The 14398-nt window shown below is 44.6% G+C and overlaps 1 protein-coding gene across 9 annotated transcripts in view; it reads left to right on the plus strand.

The window, feature by feature from the left end:
* The window catches only part of ACACB (acetyl-CoA carboxylase beta), a 2187049-nt gene that overhangs the window by 977487 nt on the left and 1195164 nt on the right, over nt 1-14398 (plus strand). For all 9 annotated transcript variants that reach the window (XM_085633342.1, XM_085633341.1, XM_085633344.1 and 6 more), the window contains one exon: nt 7542-7631. In XM_085633342.1, coding sequence (XP_085489468.1) covers nt 7542-7631 — 90 coding nt within the window. The remainder of the gene's footprint in view (nt 1-7541; nt 7632-14398) is intronic.

Below are 14398 nucleotides of genomic sequence, written 5' to 3' on the forward strand. Positions count from 1 at the left end.
ATCAGGGGTTCCAGTCTTCCCCTATCTCGATGACTGGTTGTTGTAGGCAGGCTCGCCCGAGGCTGTCGTCTCCCACCTCCAGACTATGGCGTACCTCTTGCATTCGCTGGGGTTCACTATCAACATGCCCGAAGTCACACCTGACTCCCTCTCAGTCGCTCCTTTTCATCGGAGCTGTTCTGGACACAGTGCAGTTTCGGACCTATCCTCCCGAACTGCGAGTCCAAGATATTCAGGCTATGATACCGATGTTTCAGCATCTATCCCGGATTTCGGTGAGAATGACCCTGAGGCTGCTGGACCTCATGGCCTCCTGCATCCTGCTGATTGATCATGCCAGATGGCATATGTGGGCTCTGCAGTGGGAACTGAAGTTCCAGTGGGCGCAACATCAGTGGAATCTCCCCAACTGCGTCCAGATCTTCGAGGAAACTGAACAACAACTGCAGTGGTGGTTAACGAACCAGGATTGGGTCAGAGACAGATCCCTCTCCCTTCCCCAACCAGACCTCACGGTGGTGACTGATGCTTCACTCCTGGGTTGGGACGGCCACTTGGGAGAGGTGGAGATCAGAGTCTGGACTCCGGCGGAGTCTAGGCTCCATATCAACCTGTTGGAGCTCTGGGCGATTCGCTTGGCACTGAAGGCATTCCTTCCCTCCCTCAAGGGGAAGATAGTGCAGGTGTTCACAGACAACACCGCCGCCATGTGGAATTGCACCAAACAGGGCGGGGTGGGAATGTGGAATCTTTGTCAAGCGGCTCTTCACCTTTGGACATGGCTGGAACATCAGGGCATGACCTCGCTCGGCAACGCTTTAAGTCACAAGTGGAACTGCGGCCTCCTGTATGCCTTTCCGCCTGTACCACTTCTGCCTCGCGTGCCGAAGAAAATCAAGCATGACAAGGCCCTCGACTGAGCACGAAGATTCTGGTATACCGAGCTCCTGAGCATGGCTATCGATCCTCTGATCAGACTGCCTCCTTCGGGAGGATCTTCTGTCGCAGAAGCAGGGGACGGTCCTGCACCTGAACCTGTCCAGCTTCCACCTCCTAGCATGGAGATTGAGCAGCGACAGTTGACAGCCTTTGACCTTCCTTCTGAAGTCTGAAATATCATCTTGGCAGCCAGACATCCCTCCACTAAGACAGTATACGCCTGTCGATGGAACAGGTTTGTGGCATGGTGCACAGCAGTGGCTGTGGATCCCCTCGCCGCCCCTCTTTCTGAGGTTATTTTGTTCATTCTTTCTTTGACGCAGCTGGGCTCTACTCTGGGGGCACTCAAGGACTATCTGACAACCATTTCTGCATTTATTCGACTAGCAGATCTGCCCTCTTTGTTCAAGTCCCCTATTGTTAACAGGTTCTTTAAGGGCATTATTCACCTCTTTCCTCCATCTCCTTTCATTATGCCTCAGTGGGACTTGTACCTTGTCTTGACTTATCCTATGTGTGCTCCCTTTGAGCCTCTTCAAACCTGTCCTCTCAGGCTCCTTACCCTGAAGACTGCTTTTCTTGTTGCCATCACCTTTGCTCGCAGAGTGAGTGAGCTTCAGGCTCTTTCTTCTAAGCCCCCTTTCTTCTCTGTGCATCCGGACAGAGTGGTGCTTCAACGAGACCCTCGTTCCTTCCAAAAGTGGTTACACCTTTTCACATTGGACAAACCATTACTTTGCGCACCTTTTTCCCACCTCCGCACCCTTCCAAGGAGGAGGAGATACTCTATTGTCTAGACCCAAACGTGCACTGTCCTTCTACCTTGACCGCACTAAAGATTTCCAGGTAGAGGATCAACTTTTCGTTGGATATGTGAGTACCAAGAAAGGGCGGGCTGTCCAAAAGCGTACCATCTCAAGATGGGTTGTCTTTTGTGTAAAGATTTCTTAGGGTTTAGCTAAAAAGAAAGCTCCAGTGGAGCTGCGGGCTCATTCGACTGGAGTTACGGCAGCAACTACTGCTTTTTCACGTGGAGTCCCACTTATTGACATCTGCCAGGCGGCCATGTGGGCATCTATGCACACTTTCACCAGACATTACTGCCTGGGTAGTCAAGTCCGGAGGGATGGCTACTTGCCTGTTCAGTCCTCCAGGACTGTCTGATGATAACTTGGTTCGCAGACCCTCCTCTGGGGATGGTATTGCTGGTGTATCTATTCTAAGGTAAGGAATCTATAACTACCTGTCTCTTTCAGATGAACAAGGTACTTACCTTCGGTAATGGTGTATCTGTAAGAGAATAGGTTAGTTATAGATGCCTTACCACCCCACCCATCCTCCCCGCTCTGCGAACTGACTTCTAGTGATAGGGATTCCCTTACAGGGCCCTAGTTGTGGCGCACCAGTTGTCAGTGTCTTGCATGACTCTGTGCTTCTGGCGTGGAAAGTCGTGTAAGAACTGACGTCAGCGCGCAGGGGCAGCGTCTAAGTAGACACTGCAAAGTCATCCCGGTGACCACAGCGCCGATGACAGATTCGGAGTCGACCAACGCCACCTACCGACGTGCAGGGGTACTGCTAAGAGAAAAAATTCTCCCGATCGAGTCTGACGCCGGGGGGTAATTCTAAGGTAAGGAATCTATAACTAACCTATGTCTCTTACAGATAAACCGTTACCGAAGGTAAGTAACTTGTTCTTCAGGCCCCTAGACACACAATTAAGTCAGTCACTTCATGGCTTCACTCTTCTGGCATGGAGAAGTGAAAAGTACTCACGTCCGTCCGCACGCGTGGGTGGCGCCTGTATAGGTGACTGCGACGTCATAATCAACGCTAACGACGTCACGCAGGGCTGAATGGAGCCCCCGACTGCGCGCACAAGTGGTACTGCTCATGCAAAAGTTTCCAGATCCAACCTGACACCTGGGGAATTCGAAGTTAAGGAATCTGCAGATAGATATTCTCTCTACCAAATAATGCGTTACCAAAGGTAAGTAACTTGTTCTTCAGTGAGCTCTAAACTACTTAGAGGCATATGGGCCGGAAGACTATCTTTGCGACCATGATCCGCCCCTCCACCAAGAGAGGTAACGTGTTCCAGAAATATGTGGCCCGTGCTAGGCCTGCAGCAGCTTGTCTGTGTCATGGCAGCATTGTCCCTCTGTTGTATGGGCCACTATGACTCCCAAATATCTAAATGTACCCATTTCCTACTGCAAGCAAAATTAGGCTGTTCAGGTGTGGGAATAGCATTTTGTAACTGTTTTTTCTGAGGACAGCAACAACTCCAATTTGTCTAGTTTAGTCAACAATTGTGGCACAGAGTCTTTGGCCTTCTCAAATAAAGTACACCATCTGCGTATAGAGATCTCAGATGTGTGGTATCGCCATTCTCAATACCTAGGCCTCCCATGTCTTTCCAAAGTTTTACTACCAGGGTTTCTAGTGCCACAGCGAATAGCAGCAGAGAGAGTGGACATCTCTGCTGTGTACTACGCCCCACCGCCCATTATGTAGATACAATCCCACCTCTTCCAACTCTGGCACTATGTGCAGTGTAGAGGAGCTGTACCCAACCACAAAAGTTCGGTCTGAGCCCAACTTGTCTCGAACTTGCATCAGGTACATCCCTTCAAGTGTATTGAAGCCTTTTCTATATCAAAAGAAATGAACACAAGTTCCTCTCGACTGGTGCCGCTAAAGGATGATTAGATAAAAAGAATCTTGTTTTGTCATTGGTGAAGGTCATTGATTTCTTCCTTTTGTCTCGTGTCTTGAAGAGGTTTTTTATGAAGATTCACTTTTTTTTTACCTTTGTAAAGGAATATAGGTGTACAGAGTTGTGCATCTGGGTCTTTGTGTCTCACATTTGCTGTCCATTGATAAATAAACTTCTAAGGTAGACTTGAGTCCTGAAACTGGATGAAAATGAGAAAATCCTTACTCTGGACCAGACGGGTTTAAACGACGAACAATGGTATACGCCCTGGTACTCTGGTTGGTAATTAGCTCAGGTTATGTGCTCTGCTGTAGCCTAATGTGATAATATGGACTTAGTCTTTCAGTACAAGGCAATAATTCGATTTTAATCAATTTCAGGTGCTCTGAGCATCCCAGTGCTATTCTAATTTTTTTGTCCTTAAAACTAAGGTCATAAAGCGTACTGTGACTGGTGCACAATTCTTATTATGTTTTCTGTCAGTTTTATTGAATACACCCCTTTCTCTTGCTGTAATTGTTGCTTGGATGTCCTTTTGCTTAGGTTTACAGTTTAGAGAATGAACCTTTATTTACCAAGATACTGAATGGTTTTAGTACCACAAATGGACCACAAATACTGTCCTTTTTTTTTTTTTTTACTATATCACAATGACTTTTACACAGAGATGCAACCAACATAAAGCTTGATGCTATCAAAATCTACTTCTCCAAATAAAAACCTTGGTCTGGAAAGACCTTTGTGATATTCCTTCCTCGCTCCTCCACACTAACCTAATACATAGAGGTATAAAAAAAATAGAACAACTCTCATACTCGTACCAGCCCACTTTTCATATCAATATACTCTTCAACGTACACAGCGCTGCACAAAACATCCTGGAAACTACCTGCATCACTGAAAACAACATCTTTCAAGCCAAGGCCCTGAACTCCTCTTAAATCAACAAATTCTCTAAGAACAAGTGCTCCACACTCAAACAAAAAATAAAATGGGGATGGCCCAATATTTTTGATGACCGCAGCCAACTCGATGAACTCCACTCGACACACAGATAGATCCCTCATCAAACAGCCAACTTCCACATGATTCCCATCAACAAATTGACTGACAGAATCACAGCACTCTTCAAAGCATTAAAACACTCCGTCAATCCTCTCGTTCCACATTTAGTACAATGTCATGAATCACTTTTTCACGAAAAGATGAAATAAAAATCCACAAAAATGGCTGCAAAAAGACATCCATCCTGCCTTCTATTCCATGGTGCCCCCTAATTGTTGTCTTCGGCCTCCAGTCACATGGTGAACTCACCAGCATCCTCAACTCCAGTGTAAACTTTGACTGTATTTGCCCACTGCTTACAGCCAGGGCACTTGAATTCACCTTCAACACAGAATTCTGTTTCCAAGAGCACATCACCAGGAGAATCAGTAAGTATCATATTATGAGCTCTTTTTCCTGAAAAACATTAAACTCTATACTCAAAGAAGACTTTTGGACAACAGTACAGGTCTTAATCTCCCTTCACCTGTATGAAGGCAATGCCTCTCACAGCACTCTGACACCCCTGAAAGTCCCCCTACAAACTGCAGCACTTCTCATACTGGCTAAACAAGTTCTGACACATCACCCCAACATTTAAGTAACTACTTTGGCGTCCCCTCTATGCCTGCATTACTTTCTAAAACAGGCTGTATAAACTAGAGTGGCATCCAAAGCGTCGGCCCCCTTATGTGGATAAGAAAATAATAACCCAGGCAGTCAAAGCTAAACCAGGTGCCAGGACAGCACCACCCTGGAATTGACAAAATGTAAGGAAATATAAATCGAAAAGCAGGCCTTCACAGTCTGCTCAGTCACAATCTGGAATGACAGTCCCCATCAATATCTGAACAGCTCCTATCTGCGAGTAACTCCTAAAGGAACTGAAAACGAATTTCTTCAAAATGTACTACTGTCCCTCACAGTAGAAACCTATGTTATCCACCCTGCTTGAAAACGATCCTGAATCATGTACTAGGACTCCTGTCCAATATTTGGTGCTCCATTGCTCTCCAGCTAGGTCTACATTATAGAATTATCAACACATATATCCATGCATACATTTGAGGACTAAGTCCATCTCCTATTGCCACCAACATCAGAGTTCTTTTCTGGCAGCTGTGTCACCTTCTTAATTGCTTACTTGATGGTGATAGAGGCTACCCCATGCTCCGAGGAGGTCCGAAACCTTCGACGTTGGCCTATCTCACCACAGTGGGCTGATCTCCTTTTCCGCTGTAGACAACTTAGCGGAGAAGGGGGCACACCTCCAGATAGTCTCGAGAACTCCTCCTCCATCACCACACTGGGGCACCCCAGCATCCTAGGAACACAGGCACACCAACCTGCCTCATAGCTCTACTACAAACAGCAGTCTATTCTTCCTCAACCCCCCTTTTCTTTTGCCACCCCAAAGTTTCTGATGTTTGAGACATTACACCCACTGAGAGGCCCTGACAGCAGCAACCTACTACAGTCAAACTACACACACAAAGTTGCTCCCCATGGCAATGTCGCCCACGCAAAAGCAGAACGCACATGCATGATTGATACGCCAACTACTGATGTTAAGCTATGCTGTGGAACTTGCTGTATGACCTGGCAGATTTGTTAATTTGTTAAATGCTAATAAAAAGTATTTAAAAATGAGCAGTGTCCTCAATGCTACCATAAAATCACTGTGATGCATGAAACACATGTCTACAGTTCTGCAGGTGGATCTGTCTACCTGGTCTTTGACCTATATTGTTGGTTTATCCCTACAAAAAGCTTAATGTGGCGAGTCTAGTACAAATGGAAGGGGTCTATTCATTCCTTACCAGAGCCTCTCCTATCAGTTTTGGCCTGACATTCTTGCACAACAGATTTGTGCTAGCATTCCATTTTTAACACAACACTCAAAGGGGATAGCTGAGAGGAAAGGTTCAACTCTTTGACTCACCAGTCTTTCAAGATTCCCATCTTGGCGCTATAATTGTACCCATTGCAAAAAGATAGATGTGCTGCAGCACTGTACATGTCAGGATTTTTATGAGGGCAGGTAAAGGAACTTATTGTGAACTTTAGTAATCTAGAAGTTTTTTCTAAACAAAGGTTTACAGAAATGAAGAACATAAAGCAGGAAAACAAACCTATTATCCTAGCAAAATCGCAAGCATAGTTAAGTAATAATTATTCGCAGACAAATGCATAGGTCAGAGGAAATACAAGCTATTCAGGTATATGTGATGTCCGTGGACGATTTGTTATGAGAAGTTTTTTTAAAGTTTTGCTTTTGCAATGAGTCCTGTAAGAGAGTTCAAGTCTAAAATATCATTAAATTGGTGCAGCATTGTAAAACGTACCAACATTTTCAAATCGAATTATGTTCTTGAAATACAGCAATGTAATATTCAATCTCAAACATGAAGACCAAAGCAAAAGATAAGAGAAAAAATAGCAATTGACATAGTTCCACATAATGTTTTACCAAAATGACCATAACATTAGTCAGTGCCTAGTTATAGGAATTGCTGTGGGAGGAGTATGTATTAAGTACAATATAATGCACGAGGGATCAAGTAACCAGCCACGCCTAATTGAGCTCAGGCTTCATGGAGACAGAAGTATATGACGAAATGCGGAACTAGGACGTTTTTAACTGTAAATCATTGTTGTCATTCTTTATCGCTGAAAGGAAGTATGGGTCATGCAGGAGTTCATTTTTAAATGAATCTACATGGATCAAAACTAGGGCAGCTTGGTGGTAATGTTACAACAGGTAGCCTATTGATATGTATATCTATTTTCTTCGTTCTTTATATTACTTTACTTATTGCCCTTCTTTTTACATTGACAGAAATTGATCCTTTCAGAAACCTCCATCTTTGATGTTCTTCCAAATTTCTTCTATCACAGTAACCAGGTTGTTCGCATGGCAGCATTGGAGGTAATTGTTGACTTAAGATTGCTGTGCTTTCTAGTGCGATTGAAAATATTACATAGTTGCCTCTACGCATGTACTACACTTGCGAAGGTGGGTAGGGCAACAACGGCAATGTGTCTCAGGAACTGTGGCCATATAGGCACAATATATGTAGTTGCCCGGCTATAGAGGGGTATTAGGGCTCAGTGGTGGCTTGTTTGAATGATATGTGTGGAAGTAATGTGAAGATCTCACCAAAATGATGTTTGTTAAATATATGGGATAAAATTGACCTCACCCACATGGACTAGATCTGGATGACATTGGGGTTAATGTTGGCTAAACGCAGTAATTCTCGTATTTGCAGAGTGGCATAGCTGTTGCAACTGAATGATTGGAGGTTAGATATGGACTGGTGCATGCTTGCGGAGAGGGATGTCTATGAGAGCAGGGGCGGTCCGGGTAAATGCACCAAAATATGGGGGAAATGGAACGACCATCGTGGTGGATTGTTTACTCCTTATGGAATTGCAGGAGCTGATACTTGGTGCCAGGAGCACCCAGACACTACTACTGTTCAGTAATTTGTTTTGGGGAGGGGGCATTACCAATTGTGGGGAGAGCAATTATAATTAGTTGTGTCTTGATGCTGCACTATAAGATGTACCTGTCTTTATTTTAAATTCAATAAAAAGATTTATAAACAAACAAAATTGTGCCATGATTCTCAAGAGGCGTAGCCTTTAGTGAGTCATGTTGCCCCTCCCCGATCTCAACAATGGTATTAAATAGTATATTATACTCTGCACATCTCTATCCGTAGTTAATGCCATGACAGGTTTTCAAGAGTACTTGTATTAACAAAAGGTATTTAACCAATACTAGGATGCAAGGGGTTACATTTGGGCAATATTTTAAAATCACATTGATGAGATCCAATGACTATTAGGAAGGCTGTTTTCCTGTGTAAAGTAATTGTTACAGGCAGTCTTTGAGACAGTTAAAAGTGTTTTTCTCATGTTAGTTTTTCTGAAATATGTTAATTTGGCATTTGCACTGCAATAATAATTGTGTGAAAGTGTGTTTATTAGTGTGTTTGCTCTGAATAACCTAAGTTATTCGAACACATTTATTTTCACTGCCTTGGCAGAAATATATGTTTCCCCAACTCGTTTATTTAACTTTATAATTAAAATGTTTGATGCATCTTGTAGGCCAGCTGTTTTGCTGCATGCATGACTAATTGACAGAAGAGCAATGGAAGCCATACAACTTATAAAATACAATTTATCCTTGTGGAGCTTATAGGAAGAGCATTCGTAGGGATGTAATCTGCTCTTCAGGCAATTGATCCCAGTATCATAGGAAGTATGATGACTCCAGGGCTAAACCTTTTCAAACTGCACTGAAAGGACACTCACTTTCTTTACTGCACGTTCGCCATGTCAAGATGAAATCACTCAAACCTCATTTCAGTGATTTTCTTTGCCAGCAAACTACTTTCTGGAGTTAATACCACCCGAACCCTGCCAGAGGAAGCATTGCCCACTATCCCCATCTGGCAAATGCCTGTCCTCTCCATTTCAAAAGCACACAGCTGAAAACATACTTATTCAATATTGGGGTATCTTTCATAGATTCACATGCTTGAATGATTACCCGTCATCGAAGGGGAAGTCCCACGGTACCATAGTAAAGCAGTATGTATAACTTAGCAGAAGCTAAAATGGCCCTAGGCCATGAATTTAATAGCCTATCTATGTCCTTTTTTTAAAAAGGACCAAACTTCTAACTATGACCAATCAGGTTGTAGTACCCTCTAGAACACTCCCAAGAGAGGCTGATTCCCTCAGATTTTTGCAGCATGTCATGTTTGAAGGAAGTCTCCCCGAGCTCTACTCAGTTTTTCTCCTTTCAAAGCTTATTCTTCTACATATTGCTAATATGTCTTACAAGAAAGGCCTTTTCAGTCCTTGCAAGACCTGTGGAAAGAAGAGAATCCATGTAGATGATCCACATATTAACTGCATTTACTGCCTCCATCCAAAATATGAGTTAAAGGAGTGCAAAATTTGCCGCACTTTCTCTTCAAAAAACCTTAAGAGACAGGGAAGGGCTGCTACTCTTGTGACTTCAGAAGACCAAGACTCAGAAGACGTTTTCTGATGAGGACAGTGGCTCCTCTGCCAGGTCTCATAAAAGGGCTAGATCACTAGAAGGAGCATCAGAGGGGTCCAGGAAATCACTTAAGACTTCTCACCTGCCTCATCGCTCTAAAAAAAAAAAAAAAGGAGAAAGTATGTCATTTCTCCTCAGAAACATCTCTACCTGGCCCCTCCTCACCTTCCACCAGGGACAGAGGCTGCCGTCATGCCTCATCTATTGAATCTGTGAGGCAAAGATCCTCTACAAGGTCCCTATTGACGACGACCTCACTGACGACGATGCGATCGTCGGCGACCACCAGCACCACTATGTCATCAGCTAGACCGCCGATGCTAAAAACGATGGCGGCATCCATCGGCACTCCCATCTCGTCAACAAAGATCCCACTGTCTACAAAAGTCGTTCCCAAACCTTTGACTCCTGAGGATCCCCATTGAGTCACCACTGGAAGCCGGGAACCCCAAGCAATTTGTACGATTTAAATTTCAAACATTAAAATAGTAATTCGAAAAAAATAAACACACGTGTGCACACAAAACAAATACTCGGATTAATAAGGATTTTAGGGGCATATTTACAAGCCCCTATCGCCATGAGAACATCACGTTTTGCAATTTTCCAGTGGTGATAGGGGCTTTGCCTTATTTACAAGGCAGCTGTAAGCCACTTAACGTGGCTTAACTCTGCCTTGTAAATAAGGCCCCCTTTCGCGCAATGCTTAGCGTGAAAGGGGTGTGCAGTGGGTGTTGCGGTGGGAGTTCTACCGCAACACCCATTGATTTTGACGCTGCCTCCTATTTACAAGGACATTGTAAATAGGAGGCTACGCCAAAAGTAAGACCAGGGAAAACCAGGTCTTAACTTGGCGAAACAAGGAGAAATGCTTTATTTCTCCTTGTTTTTGCTTCTTCCATGTGTGCTGCCTTGTGCAGCACACATGGAAAAAGCAAACGCCTTGGATTGTTAATATTCAGGAAGGTGACCCTTCCTGCACATAAACAATCTTTTTAATAAATGGCATTTTGTAACTTTCATGTGTGCTGCATTAAGCAACACGCATAGAAACAGCGTTTCAAGATTATTTATGTGCAGGCAGGGGGACCTTCCTGTACATAAGCAATCTTCCCCTGCACACAGACACCCTTGCACTATGGTGCAATGGTGCCTGAGTTGGTGCTACACTACTAAGTGTAGCGCCAGCACAGGGAAAAACATAGGGCTGCACCATATTCTTATAAATATGGTGCAGCCCTGCGTTTCTTGAAGTGGCGGAGCATGTCGTTAAGCCCATGAGGCTTACGACATGCTCCGCCACTTCTGTTGTAAATATCCCCCTTAGTATTTTATATTGAAAGAATTTGCAAAAAACAAAAAAAAGTAATGGGAAGGTTGGTGCTGCATCTCTGTGACTAACTTTTAAATGGTTGATTTTATTTCACAGTGAGAGGCTCCTACTCGTGCCAGGGCCAGACTGGAAACCCAAAGCAGTCCTGGCAAATGTTTTCAGACCAGACCTCATACGGTGCACAACAAGTGCAGTGAGTTAGCCTGCCCACTACAAAGGGGGCTTTGGGACTCTCTCCCCCCAAGAAATTTAGGAAACAATGGTGCAGTCAACAACACATTTATCATTATATATTGAATTGTATTAGCTTTAAACGAATAGTAAATGAAGACCTTACTATGCGCCAGGATTCGACAATCTTTGTTGAGGTTCTTCAATGATTCCCTTATTTGCACCCTCCAACAGTGCCTCTCATCTCTCCATACCCCCTCTGTCACAAGTATTTCATTTGTTTTATCGCATCTCTCATACCATTTAGGATGTCAGAGCACTTCACATTGCACACATATAAAGACAATCATACATGTAAATCAGTGTATAGAAAATGTTACATAAGGTAAAGGGGACTACAAGGTGTAGGATTCGCATGCCATTCATACTGGTAGGCATTTTTTAAGAGTGCTTGGTCTGGAGAAGCACAAAAAACTCGGGATTCAGAACATAACACAGTAGTTAGCATTGACTTTAACAACAACAAAAATTATTTCCACCCAAATAAACCTTTTTAGCAGCATCAGGATTATAAAAGACTGGGAAAAAACACAAGTTACTAACTCTTACCATGCAGTTTGCAAGCAGCTCTTTGATGACAGTTTATAGGTCACTGTGCTAGAATACGGTTGTCACTTATGAACAGCACAGTAACAAAGGAATCTCTGTGACAAAAGCAGTAACCCACTCGCCTATGGATATAAAATACTGTTTTTTAAAATGCATGGTACAAGTTCTTTGCAGCAGGCATATTAACCCTCTGTGCTACATTAGATAACTCAAAGCTGCCACTGGACAAAACTTCCATCTCTCTCCAGCAGGTACATTAGTCACTGGCTCTATCTTGACACTTTTATTGTTGCTCAAAAACTTCTAATTATACAAGGAACTTTGCAGTGCTTTTAAAACTGCTGCCTGCCAACCCCCTGGGAATGTGTCGCGGACCCCTCGGGGTCCACGGACCAAAGTTTCGGAAACACTGGTCTACAAGGTTCCCATCGGTGACGATGGTTTCAGCAACGCTCCCGACGATGACGGCCCCGTCAACGATTATCCCGTCCACGATTGCTCCCTCGACGATGGTTCCGTTGACGCCTCTATCGAAGACCAGAAAGGTTACCAAGATCTCCAGGACATCTATCCACCCTGAGATCACCTCACCTAGCAAAGTTTCACCTCTGTCTCTGAGCCATCTACAGGATGTTGAGGGATTGGATGATGGCAGCGTTTTTGGCCCGGCTCACAGCCCTTCGGAGCTGAACTTAAAGTATCAGGAGGAAGATGGGGAATATGAATATGGGCAATACTTACAACAGTATTATCCTCCAAGGTATTATGAACCACAAGGGTACTATTCCGACCCCCCACCAAAGCGGAACACTTCACACTTCACTGGTGCATTATCTTCAGGCCATACTATGTGACTTTCGCAGGTGTTTTCCGTAAGCCCCTGAAGAGCAACCTGTTGACACACCACCACCACCAACTACTCCTCTGGTTCCACCATGCCTTCCTCTGCCAGCTATGCCTGGAATGACACCTGCATCCCATGTAGCGGCACTGGCCAAAGATTATCCTTCTTCCTCGGATGAGGAAAGGAAAGAAGGGAGAATTCTGGAAGGTCAACCACCCCTGGATGAATGGGACTGCTATGGAATGCCAACTCCATCCTTACCTCCACCTCGCCACACCGATTAACTTCCAGAGGATATTGGGGGTTCCATAACCTCATGGAGAGTGCCACAGCCAGATTTCACCTTCCCATGTCAGTGAAGCAATCTGGCTGCTTCCTTTACGATTTCAAAGATCAGACCGGAAAATCGGTACACTCTATACCGAGAGTGGACTACATTGCGCAGGAAGGTGTAAAGATTATGAAAAACCCGGCCACTGTTCCAGCTGTCCTTCCACGCATAGACAAGAAGTACAGAGCACCGGAGGACTCCCAGTCATGTTTGACAGGGCACCTCAATCCTGCCTCTGTAATCTCACAGGTGGACAGAGGAGGTCAAAAAACCTGTCTACTCCTATTTCCACTCCACCGGACAAGGAGGGGTTCCGTCTAGATACCATAGGGAAAAGTATTCCACCATGTCCGAAATTACAGCGCGGGTAGCCAACCCCCTCACCATTATAGGCGGCTATGAACTCCAGATGCTGTCTTATATTGGGGATATCTTTGACCTCATTGCTGAAGACAGACGGCATGAAGCACAGAAAATCTTGCTTGAGGGTGAGCAGACATTGTCCGAAATTATAGACTGCACCATGGACATTGCATCCACAGGCTTCCATCAGTTAGCCGGCACAGCCATTCTTGGACACCAAGAGAGGCTAAAGGCGACCTCATTTCGACCTGAGGTTTAATGAAAAATACTGGTCATGGCTTACGACGGTGACACACTGTTTGGCAAGCACATCAACAAGGCTCTCCTTGCCATCAAAACAGACACCGATCCTGCGAAGTTTTTAGGCACCCTTCAGTACGTAAGGTGCTTTTCAGAGGAGCTCGGGGTCAAGGTTTCTGTGCCTATAAGTGTGGATACCAGCGCTTACAGCAATACCAATTATACCAGACACAGTACAGAACAGGATACCAGCAACTATCTTATTGGCAGTCCTCTATAGCTGGTTTCTCCAAACAAAGGCCTCGCAGAAAACCACTTTCTCAAAGTCCTGACACCGGTCACAAAAAGTGACCTTCTCCAGGTACCAGCTACAACCTCCTCTCACCCATTAGGTGTGGACATCTCATTACCTACAGTACTGGCAAACCATCACTTCAAACAGATGGGTATGGGACCTTGTCACCTATGCAAAAACCAAAGGAAATGATGGACGGAGTGTTGAACATTGCAAGCACTCACCCCCAGTCAATTGATCTGGGTTTAATCCATCACCGTTCTTTAGCCCACTCTGCCACCCCAGTTCAGACATGGCCATATGCAAATCAGTCTCACCCTGTGCCTCATGGGAACAGTCCAGCCCGAACTGCCAAGCCATGTCTTCCCTGGACCGGAAACAAGCTTCCTAGGACCGGTTTCTGGCATTTCAGCCGTCTTCAGCCAGG

Source organism: Triturus cristatus, chromosome 11 (genome assembly GCF_964204655.1).
Source record: "Triturus cristatus chromosome 11, aTriCri1.1, whole genome shotgun sequence".
Classification (NCBI taxonomy): Eukaryota; Metazoa; Chordata; class Amphibia; order Caudata; family Salamandridae; genus Triturus; species Triturus cristatus.